At 40.4% G+C, this 26,723-nt stretch overlaps 1 protein-coding gene across 9 annotated transcripts in view; it reads right to left on the bottom strand.

Annotated features, from left to right (window-relative positions):
- Positions 1-2,191: 2,191 nt before the first annotated feature.
- tay (tay bridge) overlaps positions 2,192-26,723 on the bottom strand; it is a 489,253-nt gene continuing 464,721 nt past the window's right edge. Inside the window, exons 4-11 of one of the 9 annotated variants that reach the window (XM_065221311.1) lie at positions 21,830-22,120; positions 6,362-8,076; positions 5,683-6,290; positions 5,264-5,622; positions 4,895-4,927; positions 4,384-4,660; positions 4,188-4,314; positions 2,193-4,114 (exon numbers count right to left, since the gene is read on the bottom strand). In XM_065221311.1, coding sequence (XP_065077383.1) covers positions 3,004-4,114; positions 4,188-4,314; positions 4,384-4,660; positions 4,895-4,927; positions 5,264-5,622; positions 5,683-6,290; positions 6,362-8,076; positions 21,830-22,120 — 4,521 coding nt within the window. In that variant the 3' untranslated portion in view covers positions 2,193-3,003. Of the gene's footprint in view, positions 4,115-4,187; positions 4,661-4,894; positions 4,928-5,263; positions 5,638-5,682; positions 6,291-6,361; positions 8,077-21,829; positions 22,121-26,723 lie in introns of all 9 variants that reach the window. The other 8 variants (XM_065221310.1, XM_065221307.1, XM_065221308.1 and 5 more) reach the window with 8 other exon arrangements.

Raw genomic sequence — 26,723 nt, 5'->3', positions numbered from 1 at the left:
TAAGTCCAAATGCCTCATAGAGCTAGTTCCGAGGTCTTGTAAAACAAACTCCAGAGGATTTAGGGACTGATGATTTCGTGCAAGACTAGCTACAATATTTCGCAGGGTGAATATGTGAGACATATCCAGGCATCTTAAGGGATCAGTCCGAATACTTTATGAGGCAATTACAGAGGCCTTTTGAAACAAATGCATGTTCGAAGACCTTATGGACCGAATCCAGATGTTATGTAAGACAAGTCCATAGAAATCGTAGAATAAATTCTTGATGGCTTATAGGAAAAAAAATTGAAAGACTTGTTCTGCTAGTTATGAGAGAAGTTAAAATACCTTAATGGATTAGTGATGTGAGAACGCTTTAAGGCAGAGTCTCGTGGGATAAGTTCTGGGACCTAACAGAACTGCTTCAGAAGGACGAATCTTGATGATTTTTTGGACAATTCCTGCGGAATTGTGGAACGCATCTTGTGGGGCACGTCCTGAGCCCTAATGGGACTTTTATAGGCAGCCCTTAATTTCGTATTAAGCGAGTATTGTAGCTTCTACCCAGAGGCCCTTTAATAATCTATTTCGTGACCATTTCCAAGCTTTACATTTAGAACATTTCGAGACAAACCTCTGGACAAGTTTAAAGGGCTTCTGAGACAAGTTTAAAGATCTCGTGGCCGTGGGTCTACTTAAAAGGCCTTAAGCTCTCATGGATATCTAGTTCAGAAGCCTTATGATACAAGGGACCTTAATGACCAGATCAGAGGCCTTGTCAAATCTCTTGTTAGACAAGGTCGGAGGACTCTAGTCGTTGCTCTGCAAAAAGTTTAAATGACAGTGCCAGTCCAAAGTTCTTGTGAAACAAGTCCAAAAAATTTACACGAGAAGCCCGAAAGCGTACAGACTAAAATTTAAAATGTTGCTTAACACTATATTTAGGGATTCTCTAAGCTCATATCCATTGATTCCTTTTCAATCTAGCTTTCTAAATAACTACTTGCGATACATTGGGACCTTTTTGAACGCCCAGTTGGAACTTTTTGGAGATACGCGTATTTTGGGAATCTAACCAATGAACCACTCAGGCGCAGAATAGACCTGATTTTATTAAGTTCAATGCAAGGTTAACTTAGTTTCATTATTTCTGGTCGATGGTCTGATATCAAGGACCCTCCTCCTGGCAGTTTCCCGATGGTCCTTCTGAACTTAACCTGTTGAGACGGCGTTCCACCTTTCACGCTTATCCAGGTAGAACAATTTCTCCAACTCTTTTCTCCTTTTCGTCTCGTCGATATATGCCTTTTGACCCCTACCTGACACCGAGCTTGACCTGTATCACTTCGAAAAGGTCCCTTTTTTTGGTCTTCATTAAGAGTTTCTTGATCAAGGTTTAGTGAAAACAAAGCGTGAGACTTCCATCGAATTGTTCGACTGAAATCCCTGGTGAATCTCCCAAGAATTTTTACGTATAAATTGTATCGAAAACTTCAGACGAATTTGAAATACTATCAAGTTTTGAACATTTAAATTTGTTAGAAGAATTTCGTAATTAACTCCAATGTACTTTCCCTAACACGGACATCAATTTCAAGTACCAAATAAACTTCCCTAACATAAACATCAACATCAATTAAATTAAGCAAACTTTTCCATTTGTTATAATTGCCAATCTGCGCTAAATGAGAGCCAATCGGAGATGGAACATATCATTATTTTGAATTATTTATGTTGTACATTTGCCTTGTAAAAATCTCCTTTGTAAAAAAATTCTACCGTTAACCGCACAGATGGCATTGTACACTCGTTAAAAACAATCACGTTGCCGACTACTTGTTGTCCTAAAATCATCCAAACATTCTTTCAAGCACAGGCGAAATTATTTAAAAATAATACTAAGTCGAAATCTCGGTCAAAATTAAAACCCCGAACGGGCTCATTGATCCCATTATCGAATGAAAAATAAAATTTTGCACTTTTAACATAACCAACCAATCGAATCTTCATCCACTCATGGTTTTCCATAAAAAAACTACTATTTACACAAATCGACCGTAAAAAAAACCACGATTCCCCTTTTCCTCTCTTTACTTTTTTGACTGGTGGTGGCGACCGTCGCTTCCCTACACTGTGAAAAGAAAATACCGTAAACTTTTCTCCTTTTGTTCCTCTCTCCCCATTTTCCTTTTTAGTTTTAAAAATAAATTAGCTTTCTCTTTGTCACACATTTCTCCGGTTTCTCTTCCCCATCATCGTCCCCATCTTCTTTTTTTTAGTTTTGTTTTTGTTTATACAAATATCACTACTTAACATTTACAATACAATATAGTACAGATGCGTGTATGCCTGTGTGTGTGTGTGTGTCAATTGTTGTTGTTGTGGTTGTTGTTCTTAGTTTGTTGTTGTTACCATTTTGCGCAAAACATCAGTTTCACACACACACACACTTGTTTGTTGGTGGTGCTTAACAACTATAGAGCGAAAAAAACACTACTGTATTACAACACTTTCGCTGCTTTCCATTAAATTGGAAAAAAATGCACAATTTCTATGTTTCTGTTCTTTTCTTTTTCTTTTTTGCTGTCAATATATGCGCGCGTGTGTGTGTGTGTGTGTGTCTGTTTGTGTATGTATATATTAAATATCTCACTAATAATTTCCGTCTCTCTGCGACGAAGGATCATCATCCTACACGCACACAGAGAGGCATGCAAATATTCGCACCGGTTTTTTCGCCATTCGATTTAAACGTGTTTAACCTCCTAATTACAATTTAAAAATATCACCATTTGTTGTTTATTCCTCCGACCGACCGTCCGTCCGTCTCCTCCTCCAATCCTACTGTTTCTCCTTCATTTTGCATCACATGCTCTTTCACCATTTCCGGCACACTCCGGCTCACACGATTTTGATTCGTTCTGCTGTGGTTTGTTTGTGTGTGTGTGTTTGTGGGTTGCAGCTCCTTCAATCGTCGTCATCGATAACGATTAATGATGTGGACGCTGATGATGATGACTATCATCGCGATTGGCAGGAGTCTTCCTTTTTGTGCATATCGACCGACCCGGGTAGGGGTCCGGAGCCGGGCATTCCTGGGCCACCCTGTGCACCGGGTGGGGGTCCACCGGGACCACCTTGTAGCCCTCCCGGCCCAGGGCCGTTCGTCGGTGGACCTAGCGGATGGGAGGAGGGAGGTTTGAGACTGCCTGGTGGGCCCCCCTGGGGTCCTCCGGGTCCTTGAGGTCCCGGCTGCATCCGGTGGTGCGATTGAGGTGGTGGCACAGGACTTGGTTCTTTGCTTCGGTAGTGCGCAGCCGATTGGGCTGCGTACATAAGCGAGGCCTTGGCTTCCTCTGCTCGGTACAGGTCCATCACGGGATTGTAACGAAGCTGTTGATGCAGGGATTCGAGCCGATAATCTCGGAAGGGATCCGGTCCCCACGGGCCTGGAGGTGGAAAGTGTGACGGTAGACCCATCGAAGGCGGTAACATCGATCGGGAAAGATGCGCACCAGACATCATGTGCGCCGGATGTCGACTGGTCATGTACGGATGGGGCATCATCGAGGGATGATAGCGTGGATCGGAGGCTGCTGCTGCTGCGGCTACCGCTTGATTTCGCATCATCATCTCTTCCTCCTTGCTTCGCATGTTCACTTGAGGTTCTTCCTTGATTCGGACATCCAAATCCGTTCCGTTTCGCAGTGGAGAACGATCCCGCACCATAGAATTCGCACTAGCCGCTGCAGCAGCCGCTTTCGATTCCCGTTGCTGTTGCTGCAGCATCCTTTCCCGTTCCATCTCGCGTCGTTCCATTTCCCGGCGTTCCTTTTCCTTTCGTTCCCGTTCCCGCTCGCGTTCCCGTTCTCGTTCTCGCTCTTGCTGCTCTTTGCGTTGCTTTTCTTCCCGTTCCCGTTCCCGTTCCCGCTGTTTCTCCCGTTCTTCCCGTTCTCTCCTTTGCCGTTCCCGTTCTCTTTCATCCCGTTCCCGTTGCCGTTCTCGTTCTTCCGCCTCTCGGCGGGCCGTTTCGGCTGCCACGCCCGGATCCGGCTTAATCGTTGGTGGCCACGCTCCGCCAGCTCCCGGTGGTGGCCCCTGTGGGTACCCAGCCACTCCACGTGGTATTGCACTGCAAATTAAAAAAAAAAACAAGAAAACTAAGTACACAAGCCCAAAACGAATTGTAAGTGTGGAATTCTTACCTTCTCCACGGGTCGTGTAACGAACCGGGCATTTGAGATCCAATCGGGATGTCCCGCGAAAACGGTGACAGCCCACTGAAGGGTGAGCCACCGTACGGCGAAGCGTATCGACCGAAGGGGGAAACACCTTTTGAAACACATGTAGCATTTAGTACATGGTGACTGCTGAAGACCGTGCCAGATGGGAAAACCTTACCTAAATGACTAGCGGCCGAACCGATGAAGCTCGGTGGCAGCGGTGCCGATTCGTAGGGCCCGGGTCGACCCTGTAGGCCCGACGGTGGGTAACCCGACGACGGAAGATCATGCGGCCGCACAAGGCTCGCTGCCGACGGAGGATACATGTGCGACGGAGGCCGTAGCATGTCCGTGGCCGTTTTCATCGAGGCGGCCTTGTCCGGGTTCTGCTTCGCCTGGTGGTGGTAGATTTCCCACGCTATCCGCACGTGCATGGCGTTCCACTTGCCGGTTTTCTGCAATTGATGGGGAAAGATGGAAGCATTCAGGGCGTGTGATGAGCCTCAGGTGGCAAATTTATTTCTAATAGGGTTGGGCGCTATCGGCATGATGTGTGTCTTCTTACCTCGGTAGCGAAACCATCGTGACCACAGAACATGCATTAAACCTAACTAGGACCCAACAAACACATAATGAATGAAAAAGCGCGATGAGCAACCCTGGGAGGTACGAAGGACATGGGGACCTACCTTTTTGGTCGGATCAACCGGTGGTGCCTGTTGCTGTGAGGTGTTTCGTTTTCGTAGTAGTGATCGTGGTAGTAGTAGTAGTAGTAGTATTGGTGGTGATGACGATGAGTGGTTACGAACCAAAAAGTAACACGAGAACGAGAAACAAGAAAAACAAAGCTTTATGATTGGCTGCTGCGCGTGGTGATTGGAACATTTACGAATATGGGGTAGTAGTAGTAGTAGTTGGACACAGTAACGGACAACAGAACACAAACGGTCTACTGCTCACTAATGCGTGGCGTGTGTGTGTGTGTGTGTGTGTGTAGGTGAATGATTTGATCAGCGGATGAGATGAGGTGAAGTTTGAAGGAAGGGAAGTGAACTTACCTTCGGCACAAACGATTGCAGATGGCTTGGCGGAACGAACTGGGTTGGTCCACTTAGGCCGGGGTGTAGCAGTCCGGGACCGTACGGATAGGCGGGCATCCCGAGCCCCGTCCGGTAGAAGGGCGAATCGACGGCACCGATCTTCGGCACGTCCTTGAAGAGAGGCGGTGGAAAGAGGGCAGGCGATCCAGAACCGCCCGACTGAAGGATTGGCTGATGCTGATGCTGGTGTTGGTGCTGATGCAGATGCGTATGCTGATGCTGATGGTGATGTAGTTCCTGTCGCAGGTAGGGCGGAGCACTGAGACCGCTTCGGTCCAGAAACCGGTTGTCCAACTCACGCCGCAGCATGTCTTGGTCTGCATGGGAAGAAGCTTTATTGGGGTGAGTATTATCTGGGCGAGCAACGACGGACTTACCTTTCGTGGAGAATAGCGACTCTGCTGAGAAGGGATGCGGTGCCGAGGATTGCGAGGGTGTGCTTGCCGTCGATACGACCGGTGGAGGTAGCGGCGCTGCGAACAGTGGCGCTGGGAATGATGTTGGGGGTCCCGAGGAGAGCGACACCGGTTGATTTGGCGTTGGTCCACTGGACGAGGCAGAAGGCGAGGGAGGAGTTGGTCGTGACAGGGAGGAAGAACTGTTATTTACAATGGAACCGGCTGCGGCTGGCGAATGGGACAGTGGTGCACCCGCGGAAGATGCTCCCGGCGCAGCCGAAGGTGGCCATCCTGGTGGGCCGCCCTGTGGTAAGCTTGTGCTGACACTGGAGCTACTACTGGTCGTAACGGCCGTTAGCGAAGATTTAGGGTAGGTTAGACTAGAAGAAACGACTAACGAAGCCGCCGACGAGACGGACATCGCTGCCGGAGAGGATAATGCAGGTGGACCAGCCGAACTGTAAGGAAGCGTCGGTGATGGACCCGGTGGTGGACCACCGGTACTGGCGCTACTCGCATTGCTGCCGCCGCTGCCGTAGGGTAGCGCCGAACCCGGCGTCGATCGGGATAAACTACTTACGTTACTACTGAAAGAAGAAGAAAAATCGAAGATTAGTAAATTGGCGATAGGTGCTGCCATCTATCTACGAAAACTTACCTATAACTATCTCTTTCCCTATTAGGACTATGCCCCCTCGGAGAATGCGTTCGCGAGCTGCCGCCACCGGGAATCGACGACGGATGCGACGGATGGGTACTATTGCTATTACTACTGCTACTGCTGGTGCTCGTAGGCGGGAGGTGTGACGACATATGGTGCCCGCCTCCGTGTGACATTCCCGGAGGATGTGGCCCCACCAGCGGATGATGCGAGGAAGGTCCTACTAAATGCGGCGCCGGTGGTTGAGGATGAGAAGAGAGCGGTGGCGGCTGTTGTTGGGAAGCCGCCGCTGCAGCTCCAGGATGATGAGGAGGTAAGAGATGTGATGGTGGCCCTGGATGCGTCATCTGAGGTGGCTGCGACGACTGCTGATCCCTCAGGGATGGATGTGATGACGGAGGAGTGGCACCATGTGGCGGAGCACCCGAGTTTAAACCGTGTGGGGATGGTATGTGTGAGGATGGTGGCGGCACGGGACCACTCGAGGAATGAGGGGGTGCCGCCGCCAATGCCGAAGGCGCCGATGAAGAATTACTATTGCTACCATTGCTGTTGGCGTTCGGGGTGATGGGACGCACGGTTTTCGATGGCGGTTGACCCATCGGAGAGACGTCCCGATCCCGAAGATGCGAAGGACTTCCATTGTTTCCTACCATCGGATGCTGCAATCGTGAATCCATTAGGCCGAGACCGAGCATCGAGGGGGGTATGACGCCGAGACCTGGAGGAGCGCCTGGATGCATTCGAGGAGATAGATTCGGTGCCGCCACCGATGGCGACAGATACGGATTGTGGTTAAAGCTACCGTACGGAGAGTACAGAGGGTATCCCTGGTACGCCGCTCGATAGTGCGGTGGTATGCTACCGAGACCATTCGGTATCATCATGGCGGCCGAATGTGGGATTCCCGGATGGGTGGCATGAGATCCGTTGAAAAGACCAGTTGGCGTCACGGCTGCCGAGAGGGCAGCACTGGTGGCCACGGCTGGACTGTGCGTTCGAAGCCCACTTGTCGATGCAGCCAGTGAGCTTTCCACCGAAGGATGGATGGCTGGACTTTGCCCGCTTGCAGGCGTAGCTGCCGGTGGCGTGTGTGGTACGTTCACTGGCAGTGAAGATGGCGCTGCACTGTTACTGCTAGAGTTGGTGTGCGGCGGCTGGCCACCATTGGCTGGTATAGTTGGCGGGGGCAGTCCATTTGGTAACGAAGCCGCCGTTGTGGCAACGGCCGCGAAGGAGGACCCAGCTCCGATAAAACTCGGAACCGACGAAGGCTTCACGGGGCCACTATTACTACTACTACTGTTACTGTTGCTATTGTGCTGCTGCATTGATGTTTGTTGCGGCGAAGGCGGCGGCTGAGATTGCGGCGTGTGCGGTTGCTGCTGCATTGCCGGTGATCCGGGTATCGATCCGATCGGCTGTTGCTGCAGCGGTGACTGAGGAGATCCTCCTTGCTTCCCTGGCTGGGATGATGATATTGCTGTCGTTACCGTCGTCGTTGCAGTCGTTGTACTTAACGTCGCCGGAATCTTGGCCGACGCCGTCGGGAGCAGCGGTTTACTGCTCAGGCCGGCGGCCGTCTGTGGTGACGCAGGAGGCTGTGGTTGCTGGGGTGAAGCCACCCCGGGTTGCTGCGACTGAGGCGACGCCACAGCAGCAGGATGGCCGCCGATCGGTGTTAGGTGGGTACCTATCGGACCATTTGAGACCTGTTTGAAAGAAGGAAGGAGAGCAGAGCAGAAAAAACATTGTCAATGAGCTTGTTTATGCTAATTGAGGTGCTATTGAATTAGTGCCCATTACGATGCTAAGTGGTGCCATTAGTTAGGCGCGATTGACAGTCGGGCAAAACCTGTCGTAGCAAGGGCGTTTAGCAGCGCAGCGGCGACGCCACCACCGCTTAACCGATTTATTAAAACATAAATCAGAAGCGTGCGGAGCTGCCTGGGTGGAGAGGACTGTCGCACCGCGGCCTACATCTGCATTGGTTGTTAGATTAATGAATATACTATTGATTAGCACGTCGCATGATACACGGATCACCCGGCGACATCCGCAATTGAAACTCACCTTAAATTAACAGTTTCGTCCCCACCTACAAAACAACCACCATAAGCGCGCACTTAATTAAATGCTCATTAGCATCGCGTTGCAAAGGCTATAGGCGCAAAAAACCGTTCACAAAATTATCATTTAATTTAATCACCCACACAACAACATAATCCAGTTTCGAGTCCCCCCCCCCTCCCCTCGAATGCGCCGAGTTGAGTTATTTTGCAAATCAAATTAAAATCTACCTCCTCCGCTTGCCCCCACGGCCTTTTCAAGTGCGGCCGATGAATAATCGATGTGCGAGCGAATAAATTGGCCAGGAATTTTAATTATTTCATGCCAACGCGAGTCCATTATGCATAAATTGATTTCGAAATAGAGAACTGCCTACTGCTGTATTGCTTCCCAGTTTGCGCACTCTTTGCAAATGCATGACAACTCCATAGAGCGGGAATTTTGGAACCAATAGACCCGATGCATATGTACATATAGGGGTGGGGGTTTTGTACGGAAAAAAAGGACGACCAAATAAATTCGTAATGCAAAACCGATGTCCACAAATTCGATCCGGCGCGAAACGAACGTACGAACGAACAACTCAGCGAACGAGTTCTGGACGACCGATAGGACGGACAGGAAATCAATACAATTATGCAAATATTTGCTTATTTGGGCAACCCCAAATTGAATTGTCGTCAGACAAACTTCCGTCCTATGTTTCTCTGGTGCAGTCTGCTGCGCCTAGCCTACTACTCTACACTCTTCCCTGCAACACGTTGTGCCTAGCTAGAGTAGGCGGTGCATGAGGTTGAAGAGAGCGGGAACGGCGGACGAAGGGGATGGCTAATTGTCGTTATGATTATTTCATTAGGCAACCATTATCGAATTGTATGTCGATATTGCATATGCAAGAGCAAGCAAGCAAGCAAGCAAGTAGAAGCACGAAAAGCGAAACCTGTCCCATTGTTTGTTCCATTTCTGGCAGTTAGTTCGACGGCGACGGTTCGTTCCGGGTCTCTGGTGTCAACCGCGGACGAACGATGACGACGACGACGCCATGCGGTGGTCTCAAATCCCGCTTCGGAAACAATGGGGAGCGGTGAGTGCAATTGCGTTTATTACCGCCACGAGCTTTGCCATCATTGTCCATTGGTCACAGCCCGTGAAATGGAAAATTAATCTACCCTGCGGTGACCGCGGGTTCAGCAAGGGGTATGGGGGCCTTCAAACAACTGCGGAATGTGTTTGCGCAATTGAATTTGGCGCTATGTGCGGTTTCGCTATTGCCCAAATGATCAAACTGAAGAGTTTCGTGGGAGAATTATCGCAATTTTTTTTTCTGTGAATCTAATAACTTAATTAAATCTAGTGAATTAGACAATTTAGTAAAATTAAAAAATTTAATGAATTTGGTATTGTTTTTTTTTTAAATTTAGTATATTTAATAAACTTCGTAGATTTAGTAAATTTTGTAGATTTTGTATAATAAATAAATTATGTAAAATTATAAAATTTTAGTTAATTTAGTAACTTTCAGGGTGTCCATGCAAATCAAATTTATCAATTCCCGGTTTTTCCCGGGTATTTAATAATAAACACAACTCAAACATCACTCCTGCCTTAAACAAAAAAGGCGTTCACAAATAACCAAAACGTCTACTTTGTAGACAAATCTCCAAAATCTCATGGAATCATGAATTCGTATAAAATCAAAGAGTCTCACAGCTAGAAATCTTGTTTTGGTATGTCGAAAAAAAAGCATCAATACAAGAGACCTGAGCAGGAGAAACGCAGTATTAAAAGTTCTTCAAATCTTCCTGGAGTTTAGATCTTGAAGTTCTATAAGTCAAACAACATTGTGTGGGATACAAAGATGTGTAACCAAAACATGTATCATTCTCCAAATTGTCCTGGAAACATTATACAGGATAATCACAATCTTGTTCGACTGTTCCGACTCAGAATTTTAGAGCATTTTGTACTTCTACCAACATCATTTAATATTTTTTAATTCTGTTTAAAAATAACATTGTTGGATTATCCAAATTATCCGGATATCTAATATTGAAGTTCTGAAGACTCAGCACGATTATTCGTCTTAATGATAGAATAGGTAAACTTTTGTGAAGCCCCATAAGTAATATTATTGGTTTTGTTTATTAGGTTTTCAAAACTACCTGTACTTCAGATCTTTTTTTTTTATTACAGCCACGCCAAAATAAATTCTAAAAATTTATTCTATAAGCTATCGCAGTAGGAATAACAGCAAAATCGCCGTTTGCCTCGTGCACTGTGAAAGAAATAAATAGCGTTTATGTCATTTTGCCACAGTGAAAGACATAATATGATTCTTAAAGACCAAGATTGTCACTTGGGTTGAGTAAATATGGCCTTTCCCGGTGCGATTTGGGTTTTCCCGCATTTTCCTCGATTTTTTCCTGGAAAATGCTAATTCCCGTTTTCTTCTCGGATTTCCCGGTTTTCCCGGTTGGATGGACACCCTGAACTTTAGTAATTTTTTTATATTTTGAAAATTTATTAATTTTTTCTAATTTTGTAAATTACGTAAATTATGCATATTTTGTAAATTTTTAAGTTGTTTGAACTTCTTTCATTTAAATAACCTTTATCGTACCCTAATTTTGAAAATTCAGATTCAATTTAGTTATATTATATGTTAATTTTGTATAATTTGCAAATTTTGTAGATATTATAAATTTTGTAAATTTTATAAATTTTGTAAACTTTATAAATTTTGTATTTTTTAAATTAAGATAATTTTGTAAATTCTGTAACTTTTGTAAATTTTGTAAATGTAGTAAATTAAGATTTTTTGTTAATTTTGTAAATCTAATAAATATTTAAATTCTGTAAATTCTGTAAATTCAGTAAATTTTGTAAATATAGTATATATAGATTTTTTGTTAATTTTGTAAATTTTGTAGAGTTTTTAAATATAGTAAATTTTTAAAATTTAATAAACATTGAAAATTTTGTAAATTTAGTAAAAATAGAAAATTTTGTAATTTTTGTAAATTTTGTAATTTTTGTAAATTTAGAAAATTTTGTAAATTTAGGAAATATTGAAAATTCGGAAAATATTGAAAATTTTGTAAATTTAGTTAATTTAGTCAATTCGGTAAATTAAGTCAATTAAGTAATTTTGTAAATTTAATAAATTTAGTATATTTAGTTAATTTAGAAACTTTGCAAATTTTGTAAATTGTTTAGTCTGAGTAAATTTTGTGAATTTTGTAAATTTGGTATATTTTGTATATTTTGTAAGCTTCGTAAAATTTGTTAGCTTAGCAAATTTCGTAAATTTTATAATATAAGAAAATTTTGTTAATTTTAAAATCTTTTGAACCTCTTTTATTTGATTAAACTTTCTCGAATCCGAACGTTGAATATTCAGTGTCTATTGAGTAAAAATTTAAATTTATTAAATTCAGTACCTTTAGTAAAGTTAATATATCTAGTAAATTTAGTAAATTTACCATTTTTTTAAAATTTTGTAAATTTGTAAATTTTGTAAATTTGTAAATTTTGTAAATCTAGTTATTTAGAAAATTTAAGAAATATTGAAATTTTGTAAATTTTGTAAATTTAATCAATTTAGTATATTTAAATAATTTAGAAATTTTGCAAATTTTGTAAATTGTTAAGAGCTTTAGTAAATTTTTTACATTTTGTACATTTTGTGAATTTCGTAAAGTTAGTAAATTTTGTAAGCTTCGTAAACTTTGTTAGCTTTGCAAATTTTGTAAATTTTATGATTTAAGAAAATTTTGTAAATTTTAAAGTCTTTTGAACATCTTTTATTTAACTAAACTTTCTAGAAACCGAATGTTGAAAATTCAGTGTATATTTAGTAAAAATAGAGTACACTAGAGTCGCTTTTTACGCGGTTTTTTTTACACGGTCTTTTTTCACGCGGATTTCGGAATTTACGCGTTTTTTTTACGTGGTTTTTTTTTACGCGGGACGTATCACCCGCGTAAAAATTGACTCCAGTGTATTAGTAAATTCAGTAGCTTTAAATTTAATAAATTTTGTAAATTTTAAAAATTTTATAAATTTTGTAAGTTTGTAAATTTTGTAAATTTTACAGTCGTTTGAACATCTTTGATTTAACAAACCTTTATCGTAACCTAAGTTTGAAAATACAGTTTCAATTAAGTTAAATTTAATAATTAACTGTACTTTAAGTAACTTTAGTAAATCATGTTAATTTTGTATAATTTTCAAAATTGATAATTTTGTAAATTTTGAAACATAAGCATATTTTGTAAATTTTGTAAATTTTGTGAATTTTGTGAATTTTGTAAATGTAGTATATATAGATTTTGTGTTTATTTTATAAATCTAGTAAATTTTGATAATTTTGTAAATTTTGTAACACAAGTATATTTTGAAAATCCTGTAAATTTTGTGAAAGTTTGTTTAGATTTTTTGTAAATTTTGTAAATTTTGTGAATTAAGTAAATTTTGTAAATTTTGCAGTTTTTAAATATAGTAGATTTTCAAAACTCAGTAAACTTAGAAAATTTTGTGATTTTTTTTTCAATTTAGCAAACATAGAATATTTAGTAAACTTAGTAAATTTACTAAATATAGTAAATTCAGTAAATTACCGCATTTACTGAATTTACTATATTTAGTAAATTTACTTAATTTATAATTATTAAATTTACTAAATTTACTAAATATTCTATGTCAATAAGTCAATTTAGTAAATTTATGGAACTTAGAAAATTTTATAAATTTTGTAAATTTAGCAAGTTTTTATAAATTTTGGATATCTAGTTAATTTAGAAACTTTGCCAAGAAAATTTAGAAATAAATGTAAATTTAGTAAATTTTGAAAATGTTGTAAATTTTGAAAATTTATTTAATTTAAAATTTAGTAAGTTTAGTAGATTTCGCAAATTTAGTAGATTTTGTAATTTTTGAAAATGTTGTAAATTTTGTAAATATTTTTAATTTTGTTGCAAATTTTGTAAAGTTTGTTAATTTGGTTAGTTTAGTAAATTTTGAATTTTTCAAGCTTCGTAAACTTATATATTTTATAATTTAAATTTTTTTTTGAAAATTTTGAAGTCTGTTTAACATCTTTTATTTAACTAAGCTTTCTCGAAACCGAATATTGAAAATTCAATGTCTATTAAGTAAAACATTATAATTAGAAAATTCAGTATCTTTACTAAATGAAGTAAGTAAAATTAAGTAAACTTAGCAATTTTTTAAATCTTGTCAATTTTGTAAATCTAGTCAATTTTGTAAATTTTGTAAATTTTGTAAATTTTGTAAATTTTGTAAATTTTGTAAATTTTGTAAATTTTGTAAATTTTTTCAATTTTTTCAATTTTAAAAAACATTGAAAATTTTGTAAATCTTTGCAAATTTATTTATTTTAAAATGTAGTAAGTTTAGTAAGGTTTAGTAAATTGAGTAAATTTTCTAAATTAAGTGACAATTTAGTAAATTTTGTATTTTTTTTTAATATTGTAATTTTTTTAGAAATTGTAAAATTTGCCGGTTTTGTTAACTTTGTAAAAACTTATTTAATTTTTAATTTTAGTAAATTTTGCAAATTTTCATTATTAATGAGCATCTTTTATTTAACAAAGCTTTCTCGTAACCAAATTCTTAAAATTCATTAACTGTCACTATATATTTACTGATTTAAATTGTTTACTTAATTAAAAATTATAAATAATAAATTCAATCACTTTAGTAAATTTGGTGTGTTTTGTAAATTTTGTAAAATTTATAAATTAAAAAAAATTTAATTTTGTAAGCGTTGTAAACTTTGTAAATTTAGTATATTTGGTAAATTTGGTAAATTTGTTAAATTTGGCACATTTGTTAAATTTGGTAAATTTGTTAAATTTGATAAATTTGGAAAATTTGGTAAATTAGTAAGAATTGTAAATTTTGTTAACTTTATAAATTTTTAAAATTGTCTTAATTTAGTAAATTTAGTAAAATTTTTAAATTTAGTAAATTTTCGAAATTAAGTAAATTTTCTAAATTTAGGAAATTTACTATATTTAGTAAATTTTCTAAATTAGTTAGTTTTCTATTCTTCGTATATCTTCCAAATTTAGAAAATTCACTAAATTTAGAAAATTTACTAAATTTAGAAAATTTACTAAATTTACAATATTGCCATTTTGTAGAATATGTTAAATATTATAATTTTGTAAAGGTTGTGGCCGTTGTTTTTAATGCAGCTATCTCTTTTGAAAAATTAAGTTTCAACATGATTGAATAAAAATGTCGAGAATTTTGAACCTTGTTTAAGATTAAAACCTGAATTTATTCACCTATGGTGAAATTTTTGCAGGCATTCGTAACATATCTGGATGTGTCCAATGTGGTCCTGGGCACCCAATATGACTTCCATTGAACTTGTTTTCGAATTCTCATGTACCTTGATGTGTCACATGATGTGTTTGACACAATTCAGGTCGAATCTTGAATCATAACCAGTAATCGCCGGAACATGTTCGGGCCGTCCCTCCGCAACCAGTAAACCAATTCAAAAAAGTAAATAAGCGTTTTATTGGATCATGATACCATTGCTTCCAGTTCGGTGCTGTGGTTGTACGGATGTGGCCAAAGTGTTCCTGGGCACTCAATATGACTTCTATTGAACTTGTTTTCGATTTCTCACATCGCAGGATGTGTTTGTCACTATTTGGGAGTGAATAGCTCTCCAAACAGAGTGCATATTCAGAACCGAAAAAGTATGAAAATGGAGTATTACTTTCCACCACCAAATCCGACAGATGTCGCTCCGCCAGTGGAGGATAAATCAGTTTTCGAAAAATTGTCGATTTCGTGGAAAGTGTTGATTTTAACGAACCTTGGACCTTTTGCAACAGATAAAGCTTTGAAATATTCAACCAAGGTGTCTCGCTCGCTGTACTTGATCGACCTGAATATCCACAGGACTTTTCTGAAATCCTTGATTAGCTGGAGATCTTTTGAATTCTTCCTGATCAATGAGTCATTTTGGGCTATTCGGAGTAATTGGTCATATGGGATTATGATGAGACATTCGAGATAATGGCATTTGGGGTAATGAGTCCATGTCATTGTATGCCTGCCTTACTCCATTATCCGTCAATGTATTTATGTCCATTATGCCTAACCATGTGTATGCTCGTTTCTGTATACTCGCTTATTATCTTTTGATTAGATGGGCCACTAAATCAGTGCCTAATTGATTTGATTATTTCACAATGCGCACCACTCAAGCAGTCTGATTTATTTGAGTCCGAGTCCGACAACCGGTTCCGAAGATATTCATCACTCACAGGGTAACAACACAATAGTGCGTATACGTATGGTGAGCCGTTAATCCAACATCGGCCTTCTTTGGCATTCACCTTTTTTTTTTACAACCAACGACATAACCCCGCGCTCATGAAAACAGATAAAACTCGCATAAAATATTAACGATTCATTTTTTTTTTTGTCTTCTTCTTTTTTACAACCCGCCCATCGTTATCGGCAATCGCGGCAGGGAGTTATACGACCAATTGGCGCAAGCTGTTTTGTTCTTCTTTTTTCATCGTGCTTTGCATTTATAGTAGTGAGTAGGCCCTGCCCTGTTGCCAGGGTGGGAGCCTAATTTGCTGCCTAATTGTCATCTTGATCGTTTACGCCGACATTTAAACCGACGTTTATTGCTGAATTGTAGTAGGTGCCGCAGACCCAGCGCCCGTAACTTGATCCCAGGCCATCCCGGGCCATCCGATGGGACCTGTTCCGTCCGCCGCTAGCCTCCGGGGGCGTTCGGTCGATTACGATTTCGATTTAAGATTCGACGACCGTTCGCGAATGGGGTTGAGACATAATCGTAAATTTTTCGATTTAATTATCATTGCTTGGGATTTGGGAATCGCTGTTCGTTGGATTTTACAATCCGTGCTGCGGTCGGATTTTCGAGGGCAGATTGAATCACAATGTCGGCTTCGGAAAGGGTACCCGAGTAAAACTTGATTTTTATTGGAAGTCAAGTTGGCAAGTTGATGTCAGTTGCTGCTTGTGTGCAAACTGCAGACGTAGGTGGCAGCACTGGCGGTTATTATTTGGGGCATTACTCGTACTCTTTGTGCTCAATTCTAAAAGACGAAATGGTGACATGGCGCTTTCACTGAAACCCACAAACGGATTCGTAATAAAATTGACGATTCAACCGTCGGAGACAAATCGGTTGAACGTCGTCATCATCATCATCTCATCCAGGCCACTTGCACTAAAATCACACTTTGGTTGCGGTTAATTCGTATCCAAGGTGATTCCGAAAGGCGGTAAAAACCAACCAAGGTCCTGTTCTGGTGATGGTCGCTTTATTATCGGACTGTTAAAACTTTCTTAGCAACATGATAGCCTCTTTTTTCTGATCGATCGTTTCGGGCGGCAATGGCGGTACTGAAAACGGCAAACACATAGGGTCGCCTTTTTTTTACGAACCGAGATAGTTCTGCGCGCGCGTTCCAGTTTCGGCACGTAGCAGAAATATCATAAAATTCCGTGGGTGAATTCTCCTACGTGCAGCAATATAATGTGTTATTTATTCATCGGAGCTGTCGAAACACGAATGTGGAATACATTTTATGTGTGCGTTTATTATTGTTCAGTCGCTTTCGGTTGACGAGTTCGTTATAGATTAGTATCTACTGGCACTGGTGGCAAGTTGTTGTTTTCGACTGTAATTGAGCTATTAAAGGCAATTCGAGGCTCGGAACTAGTTTACTGCACTGCGGAGCTATTTGATCAGATATGCGTGTTCGAAACACGACTTGAATGCACAATTAGAGCCTTCGAATGTGTAATGGTTGTCCGAATTAGTTATTGTTTGATTTGTGTTTGCTGATAGCGATCATGCTTAAATTATAAAAAAAAATGTCTTCATGCTTCAGTTTGCCTTTTGAATTGGTAAGTTTCGAGCAAATAGTCAAAACATCGCAAATGCATTTACATGCTGACTCACGACTGATTCTCAAAACGGCGTATTCGATATTTTTCAATCAGTGTTGGCAAAATCAGCAATCATTTGATATTTTTCCGCTCTCATACAGTCTCAATATCACCCGTGATATTGGAAAAATATCATGCTTCATATTGATTTTACAAGCTCCTTTGATATTGCGAGACTATTCACAACGTGCAAAAATCAAGCTGAGAGTTGACTCGACACAAAAATGATTCCGTTTCGCATCGTTTTCTTAGAAAGAGAAAGTATAGTTTGCTATCTCTTTTTACTCTTCACCGATGGCAGACACGAAGTGACTGCTGCCAACCGTTATGGAAGCTTCGGTTGCGTTTGGATGTAAAGCAAAAATCGTGAAACTCAATCTCACCACAGTTTGTTGAGATTTGCAGCTGGTGAGTTTTGTGAGGTTGATATTCCGAGCTGCGATATCGCAGCTTACAAAATCAACCGCAGTTGTTTGCTTGTTGATTTTTGTCTACGAAAATCAAGCGTGATCTTGGGCGTTCGTGAGATTGGATGTTTTGATATTTTCCCAACACTGTTTTCAATAAATAATAGCACGGAAACGGCTCAACCAGTGTTTCCAGCTTATCAGTATCAACAAGTTTAAAAAAAATCGGTATTTATCGGTATGTTATCTTAATTGATCTTATATTTCTGCCGTTTTTTATGCCGAATATTCAAACTTTTGGACTAAGAGCGGAAAATTTGCTTTCCAGGAGAAGTCGGAAGAAATTTCCGGACAATGTTTGAACTAGCTTCTGGAGGAAACCGATAAAACTTCCAGAGAAAGAATAAAGTAGCTCTTCTGGAGAAGTCGGAAAAACTTCCGGGGAACTTCCAAGACAAATATTGAGAAAATTCTGTTGAAAATTTAAAAGGGCTGTCGAAAAAAAACGGGTGGCACATCCAGAGGAAGGAAACAAATTCCAGGAGTAGTAGCCATTTTCAGGGAAAGCCAGAAGAAGTTCAGAAAACCTTCCAATACAAACCGAAAAAAAACCTTCCGAGAATGGCTTATGGAGAAAGTTCCAGAGGAAGACGGAATTTCTGGGAGACACATTTGGTAGAAGTTTAACTGAACTTCCTGGAGAAGACGGAAGAAACTTCCTGGAGACGCTGGAAGAAACTTCCTAAGGTATATTGGAAGATACTTCTGGAGAAAGTCGGAAGTCAGAGAACTTACGGATCAGTCGAAAGACACTTCAAGGAGAAGTTGGGGAAACATTCCATAAGAAAGAGAGTTCTTGGGGATGTTAGCACAAAACTCCCTGAAGTTCTTTACATGTTTTAATGATTCTGAGCAATTTTCCTTATTTTTATAAAACATCCATGAAGACCCAACAATGCTCCTGAAGTTTCCTGAAATGCACTTCTCATCCTCGGAATGCCTTGAAATGTCTTGCAATTCTCCTAAAGTTTATGGAGCTGCTTTGAAATTCTTTGATCATCCTCGAAGTACTCGGAATTTCCTTGATCATAACGAAACTACCAGAAAGTCTCTAATCTTCTTTGAAGGTATTCGGAACAGTCCTGAAAACCATTAAATTGACTTTTCCAAAATATTTCTGATGTTTCCTAAAGTTCATTGGAGTTCTCTGGACTTTCCTAAAATTCCCGAGTTCTCCAATTTTAACAGAATTTAATGAAACTTTCTTCAATTCATCGGAACTTACCCTGATATGTCTTATCTGCAAATCCTGCAATCCGATATCGTAGCTACGAATATCAACAAAACTCACCAGCTATGATGATGTTTGCTTTACATCCGAACGCGACACGAAATTACCGTCACTGCTGGCAGCCGTAGCTTCGTCCATCGGTGAAGAGTAAAGAGAGATAGCAAACCATACTTTCTCTTTCTACGAAAACGATGTGCAACGGAGTCATTTTTGGGTCGAGTCAACTCTCAGCTTAATTTTTTACATGTTGTGAATAGTCTCGGAATATCGAAGGAGCTAGTAAAATCAATATCAAGCATGATGATTTGTTCAAATATCTCGCGTTATTGAGAGCGCATGATAGCGGAAAAATATAATTTGATTGATGATTTTACCAACACTGTTTCAGAGTGATTTTTTTCCTGAAAGGGCAATCCAGTTTCCTATAAGTTGCTTCCGTTATTTCGATTAGATGAGCCATTTTCGAAAATTATGCGAAAGACAAAATGGCCGAATTCCAGCACAGACTTGGTTCATTGCACCAAGCGAACAATTATGCGAATTTCTATATAATTCTGATAGGTAAAATCTGAAATTTGTTCGCTATTTGGCATGGGCCCGGGCCCGTCTCAGACTAGGTCAATCTATTGGCAAACTTCTGAGAAAAACTGAGTTATATCTAAGGTCATTTTAGGTCAGATATCTCTAGAATCAACATGAAAGGCTCAAGTTCAGTCTACGAGCTAAGTCAAGATATCTAGAGTCCAGGCTCATCGGTCAATTAATGTAGCATTAGTTACAATTACAGATGTCTCTTGATTTCTTGAATTTACTTCAAAGATCTTATCAGGAGCAGATATCTCTAGAATCAACGCCATAAGCCAACTCCAGATTTCTCCAGAGGACTTTTGACGTAGGACTATGTCTGTGAATTCTATATGGGGGTACACTTTGTGAAAACCGAAAATGGAACATGTAACACAATTATGAAAGATTTTGAACGTTAATATCTCAGCTACCCCTGGACCAATTTCAATAATTTTATCCCTAATCGATCTGGAATATTTCTACGCATATGTTTTCATTTTTCAAAATGTCACTATTGAAAATTGCACGAATGTGCAACTGTTGCTATGATAGTAAAAATTATCACCGATTGCCTGCGAAAAGCGATTTCCCTAACACAGATTTCAAACTTGAACTCCATCCGGTCTCACCAAACGGTGTTTATCCTATCACCACGTGGTGAGTGGTGATGTTCTCCAGTACACAACGAAATGCTTCCCGCGAGCAGCTAGCTACCAAGGCTGACCTCAACCGCTGGTCGGATTCAGTTCCAATCACCGTGTGTGGTGATGTCCGGTCATCGACATCAGCTGCAGCAGCAGGCAGTGATTTCGGCGCGTGGCGTTGAACATTGTTCTCCAGTACACAACGAAAGGCTGTCTGCAAGCAGCGAGCTGCAGCCCACATGAGCATCCATAGAAGGAGGAAAAAGCCGGACCGCTATTGATCGGAATCAGTTGCTCGTCGTGAGAGAAGTTGGAGAAGTTGTAGGTAATAGTATGGTCAAACCGAAAAAAATGCACTGAGAGAAAAATTACTGTAAAATCGTGTTTGGTAGTTAAATTGTAATTTTTTAAAGACCCCCTTTAGTAATTTTATTTATTTTTTGGTGAAGAAATCTTAAGTTATGCCCTCAAATATGGTGCAGTCTAAGGTGGTAAAATGCTTAAAAGTTTTTGTTTTTAACAACATTTTAAGACATTCAAAACTTACAAAAAAAGTCCATTTTGGAGACCTTATGGGATGAACTTAACGGCCTTACAGTTACAACTTCGGACACCTTACAGTTTGAGTCCTTGTCCTTATGGGTCAAATTTCTTTGATCAACGCCACAGAGCTTCTGGTAGTACTGAAAGTCTAGCCCAAGGTCTTACGGACTAAGAACAGCCCAAGTAACACTTTAAATTTTATCATGGTCTTTTAGAACATTAATTAGGTTGCTTTAAAATCTTGATAAACTCCAATGACCTTATGAATCAAATCCAGACGTCATTTCGGTCAACTCTATAGGCTTCACAGTTAAGTTTCAAGACCTTAGAGTTTGGTCAAACGGTATCTTTGGAAATGGACCTGGCCTGAGAATCAACTTCAGAACCCATATGAGTCAGCTTTAAATGTATTTTAGGTTAACTTCAGAGAGTCAACATCGGAGGACTTATAGGTTCAGTCCAGTTGGGGGGACATACATTTGTAGACCCATAAATTGCCACTTTATCACCATAGTCCTTCTGTGAAGTTGTTTTTTTAATAAAAAAAGGCTCCCATTTAGATGAATGTTGCAGATAGGGGGTCCAAAAATGACGAAATAACAAAACAATAATAATGTTTTCCTATATGCGCTTACATCTAAAAAAAAATCTAAATCTTTGAAGGCTCAAAAGCTAATATAGTCCCATAATCTTGAACATATTTACTTAAGAAGAAGAGGAGACAGTAGAACCAATTTTCTGTCAAACGCGAACCTCTATGATCATACTCTGTTCCAAAATATCGTTCACCACTCGTATGGCGGGTGACCAGCTAGCAAAACTAATCCATACAAAGTTGCGATTCCGATTAGCAATCGAAGATTGATCATCACCAATACGGCTCAAAGCTGGCCGAGCCGCCCTCTTTAGCACGCAGAAAAAGGGTCCCCAACCTAACCTCGTTCTTTGGAATCGATTGACTCACCTGCATTGGTGTCGTAGGATAAGGCGGTGGCAGGCTGGGCGGTGGAAGCGCCGCTGGCGCTGGGGACGGTGCCGGTGGAGCAGGACCCGCACTGACTCCGGGTGGCACCGGCACCGGGCTGGCACTGCCGGCCAGTCCCGCCAGCGGTCCATTGCTGAGCGGCAGCCCCGTCGGAGGGAAGTCCGACTTGCGTGGTGCCGCAGGACTCGGAGCCGCCGCCACCGGGGGCACCGCCTGCGACGGTTGTGTCTGTGGTGTCGATGCAAATACGACTGACCCTCCATCAGAACCCTGCCGAGAAGAGAGAGAGAGAGAGAGAAAAACAAAGTGTACAGATTAATAATTGATCACCGGTGGTGCTTCATCTACGCATTTTATTGAGTGTATTAAGTCTAAAAGAGGATAGAGTACATATTGGAGTGTAAATTTACATATGTCGTTGGAGCGACGCGGCATTGCCATAAATTATTGATTTAATCAATTTGCAAACAGATAGCGCTCGTGCATGGCGAATGAATGCAGTCGCACATGGACGAGGGGTCCATCGGGGGGAGGAAAACAGCGTTTAATCCGATTCTCGCTCGGCAGGCATGTGCATGTGCATGTAGGTAGAGGGTAGGCTTCGTCATTCGAGTTGTGGAATCAATATTTATTAATTTTGAATTAATTTACCCCGGCGCGTTCTCGGAAAGCCGCAATCGGCGGCGACACCGAAGTAGGCGGGTGAGTGAGAAATAATCCATTCATTATAATAATTACAAGGTAAAATGAGTAGGCTAATGCGCGCGGTACAAATGCGCTTGAGGGGCGACGTGATGTAGGGAGCGAGCGGGCAAAGTGGGAATAAATTTGCATATTTGATTAATTGTTACGATTAATTTTCATATAAACATCGACAACCGGATAAAAATCTACAATCTGCAGCAGAGGCGACAACGGCAAGCTTGGGTGTGCGATAGGTTATAATTAAATTTGCGTTACTGGCTGTCCCCTCGTTTTCTATCGGACTGCGGACGGGGCGAATAAAAAAAATGCGACAACAATGACAGCGAGCACACAACACTTGGGGGGGGAGCAAATTACTTGACACCTTTTGTAATCCAATCAGGCGCGATGAAACGCGGGCCTAAAAAATGAAACGGTGTGTATAAGTAGCTTTTATCACATTCCGTTTGCGATGCGGTCACAGACAATTGGATGTTCAATTGAGCGATGATTTATGGAAATGGGTTTCGGTGATTGAGGTGGGAGATTTTTTTTCCACTCACACTGGCAACTCTTCCAGCCTTTGACGACAAAGTAACGCAGTAGCCCGTCGTGGCGGACAGCAACATGGCGACCGTGCGCTATAAAGCTAAAGTATGTTGTGACTACCGATTTGAAAGGCACCGATAAGCCAAGCGCTTCGAGCGAATCCATTAGCTTAATATTTTTTTACGTCTGTTGTAAGCCAAGCAGAAAACTGGTCGCTACATCGATAACTAATGTGATTACCCGTAGTGCGACCACTTTGTGAAATCCGTGCCGCTTTGTTGGCCAACAGCGTGTTTGACAGGTGGGACCCCATCGATAATGTCAAAAGAGTCTGACTGCAACCCGTGAAAGGGTAATTTATACATAAATTAATTATTTTCTTGTCTCGCAGCGATCAACTCGCTTCATCAAGAAAGTCAGCGTGAGCAAGATAGCTATCGAATCACCCCTCGTCGTTCGCTGCTCGTCGATGTGCAGTCGATGGGAGAGGGGGTAAAATTTATTATGCATTCACGCGATCGCCTTTTGGCATGATCTTCGATCCAACGACGGGTTGCTACGACGGTGATAACCTGTGGTCGGAAAGGGGACTGAATTTATTATGTCCAATCCGCGCGCTCTCCGGCATGGCTGTCTGTGGTGGCCGCCTCGGGTGCCGCCACTGACTGCCTGGTACGATGCCCGATTGCGTTGTTACCACACCACGTATGGTACCTACCTACTCTGTGTACAGCCTAATACCCATGCATGGGCTGCGGTTTATCAACAAGATCGTTGTCAAACCACTCGCGTGACCATAAAACAAACGAGTAGGTTCGTACATACACACATTTATGGCGTTAAAGCTGTCGTTTTATGCATATTTGTGCACCATCTTTCCTGGCCTATGAGGCCGTGCAGCAGCAAAGTGCACCCCACGGATCCGTGTCCGTATAAATAGAGTCACTGAACGAGCCGGGTCTTCGTCGTCCGTATGGTAGATACAGAAATGAGCCTTTCCCGTCCCCTAGGATCGTTCGTTCGTCCCTCTTCGTTCGGTTGTCGGTGGTTGGCTTGTGCTTGTGCTGTGGCCCTCCTCTTGTTCGTCGGTTTGTTATAAACTAATCTGATTTTATGTATATATTTAATATTATTATGCTTATGAACATTGGGCGACATGAGCTGAGCCGTGCGACGGATGACAGGGGGCACAGGAAGGAACGGAAAACGGAACGGTTTCGTGCTCGGTTGGATATCGATGCAAATCAAATCGTGTATGTTGTATTTTGCTTCCCTGCTCCAGCCGTTGTTCAACCGTCGGTTGTCGGAGCTGCTGCGGTTGCAATGTGCCCACACGTCGTCATCGTCATCGCACCGGCCCAGGGGCTAGGGTGGTTCGATTTTATCATACAAATTCAGAAGTTATTCGAAAACGGTACCATAACTTTTACGGCCAATTTGATGTCGATTTTAAAAACGTTAACAAATGTAAAATAGATAGCCAAACAATGCGAAAATAGCAGATCATATCTACTAATTTAAATTCCAACGCAATATTAGATGAGCATGAGCATGGAATTCATAGGAGTTTCTCCTCCTCTGAACTTCAGAGGAAAATTTCAAAGGCAGTCTGAGAATAATTACATGAAGTTAGTGAAAGACAACGAAATCGGAGCATAAGTCCTCATATTGTTTAGTTAATACTTAGCGGGTGATGGGGATGCTAAGAGAAGGATTACAATTAAATCTGCGAATAACTCCAGAAGATCTTCAAAGAAATTCGGAAAATAATTCCAGGAGAGATTGCCGAACAAATTAAGGGGAGAAATCTAAGGAATTTGTGAGGAGAAATGAAAATGAATTCTTATGAGCCTTTCAATGTGAGTAGAATTCCAAGTGAGAATAAACTGGAAATCTGAATGAATTCAATGAAAAATATGAGATTCTTTCCATAAGATTTCTTACTGAAGAGACTTTCAAGGCAATTCCTAGGAAAATTAAAAGAAAATTGAATTCGGTGTATAGTTTCAACGAAATTTTGAGGAATATTTCAATGGAATTGCGAGAAGTATTCTAACTATATTCTTGTAATATTTTTTTAGAGAATTCAGAGAAGCGTTCCATGTGAATTTCTGAAATAATTCCATGAGAGTTTCGGAAGAATACGAGCGTAATATTAGTAACTTCAAGCAAATTTTCATGAGAAATCTCCGTTGAATATGTAATGGACTAGGTCTGAGGTCTTCAGAACAGCTTGAAAGTCCCCAAAATATTCCTGAAGTTAATAAAACTGCCTTGAAGTTATTTTGCAGTTCTCATTAATGTTTTCAACTTCTCTAAACTTTTTTGGACTTTCTAAAATTTCCACAATTTTTCTAACGATCATGAATCTTTTCTAAAGTTTTAACAATTCACTGAATTTCTCAAAACAATTTTTTTTAATTTATGTTATTTCTGGAATATCTCTGCTCTGAGGATATCTGTTCTTTCTTGAAGTTTTTTTTTTGTAGCGAGATCAATACCTTTCTTGAAGTTCTCAAAACTTCTCTAAAGTGTTTGCAGTTCTTATGAAGCTTGTTGTACTTCCCTGATTTTAATTGAACTGTTCTAAAAATGTTTGAGCTTCCGTGAGCTTCTGGACTGATGCGACAATCTCAATCTAGGAACTTCTTGAAATTTCCCGCTAATTTAGTGACACTAATGAAACTGAACCCCCCTGAAAATCGCCTTGTTTTTGGAGCTTTACTAAACTTATTTAAAATGCTCCCGAAATGTCCCTATAAGTTTCTGAAGTTATCGGATCTTCCCTTAAGTTCCATAGACTTTTATGGAGTTCTCGAAATGTTTCTGACGATCACTTTTGTGAAGTTTTCGAAGTTATTCTGAAATTACAGGATCTCATTTAAGGTCCCGTAACGAAATAGCTAATATAGTTCTACGATTTTCACTGAAGTTCTCAAGATTTGTCTGAAGTTCAAATTATCGAAACTAATTCATAACTTCCTCAACAGTCTAGAGTTTCCTGATGTTTTTAAAACTGCCCAAAATATGTCTCAATTTCCTTAAAATTCTCTATATTGAATATTTTAGTATTTTTTTTAAAAGAACCCACCATTTTACTGGCATTGATTGAATTGCCTTTAAGTTCTTAAGTTTTCCTTAAGTTTATAAACGCTCACGGAAGTTGGCCTTAAATCACTAATTTTCCCTGGAAAGTCCAGCCCTGAAGTTTTTTATGCTTACCTTAATTTCTCTAAATTGATCAAATGTTCCGGTAAATTTTCTGATATACATTTTTTATTCCCTGAATCTTCTAAATTTTTCAGATCAATCAAAGAATTCTAAATGATTCTAAAACGCAAACAATTCGCTAGCATTTTCCAATGGCTTCAAAAAAGGCCAAAATAGGTAAGAATCAACAAAAAAAAGCTTTATAAAAACTCCAAATATAGCTATAACTTTAAAGGGCCTAGTATCTCCTAAATGACTGAAAACAACAAAATGCCCTAGAATTGCATAACAAGCTTAAAAAATGCCAAATAAATCGCTATAAATGACCAATCCACAGTGGTCCAGGAATGCAATCTAGCTGTGTAGTGACTTTGTGCCTTCGGTAAAGGTTTTTTTTTAATATAAAAGCGCCATATTTTGTTCAAAAAAG

Source organism: Ochlerotatus camptorhynchus, unplaced genomic scaffold, assembly GCF_037179485.1.
Source record: "Ochlerotatus camptorhynchus isolate MF236.1 unplaced genomic scaffold, CSIRO-AGI_Acam_v1.1 ptg000141l, whole genome shotgun sequence".
NCBI lineage: Eukaryota > Metazoa > Arthropoda > Insecta > Diptera > Culicidae > Ochlerotatus > Ochlerotatus camptorhynchus.
The sequence above is the reverse complement of the archived record's forward strand: the minus strand, read 5'-3'. Positions and strand labels throughout refer to the sequence as shown.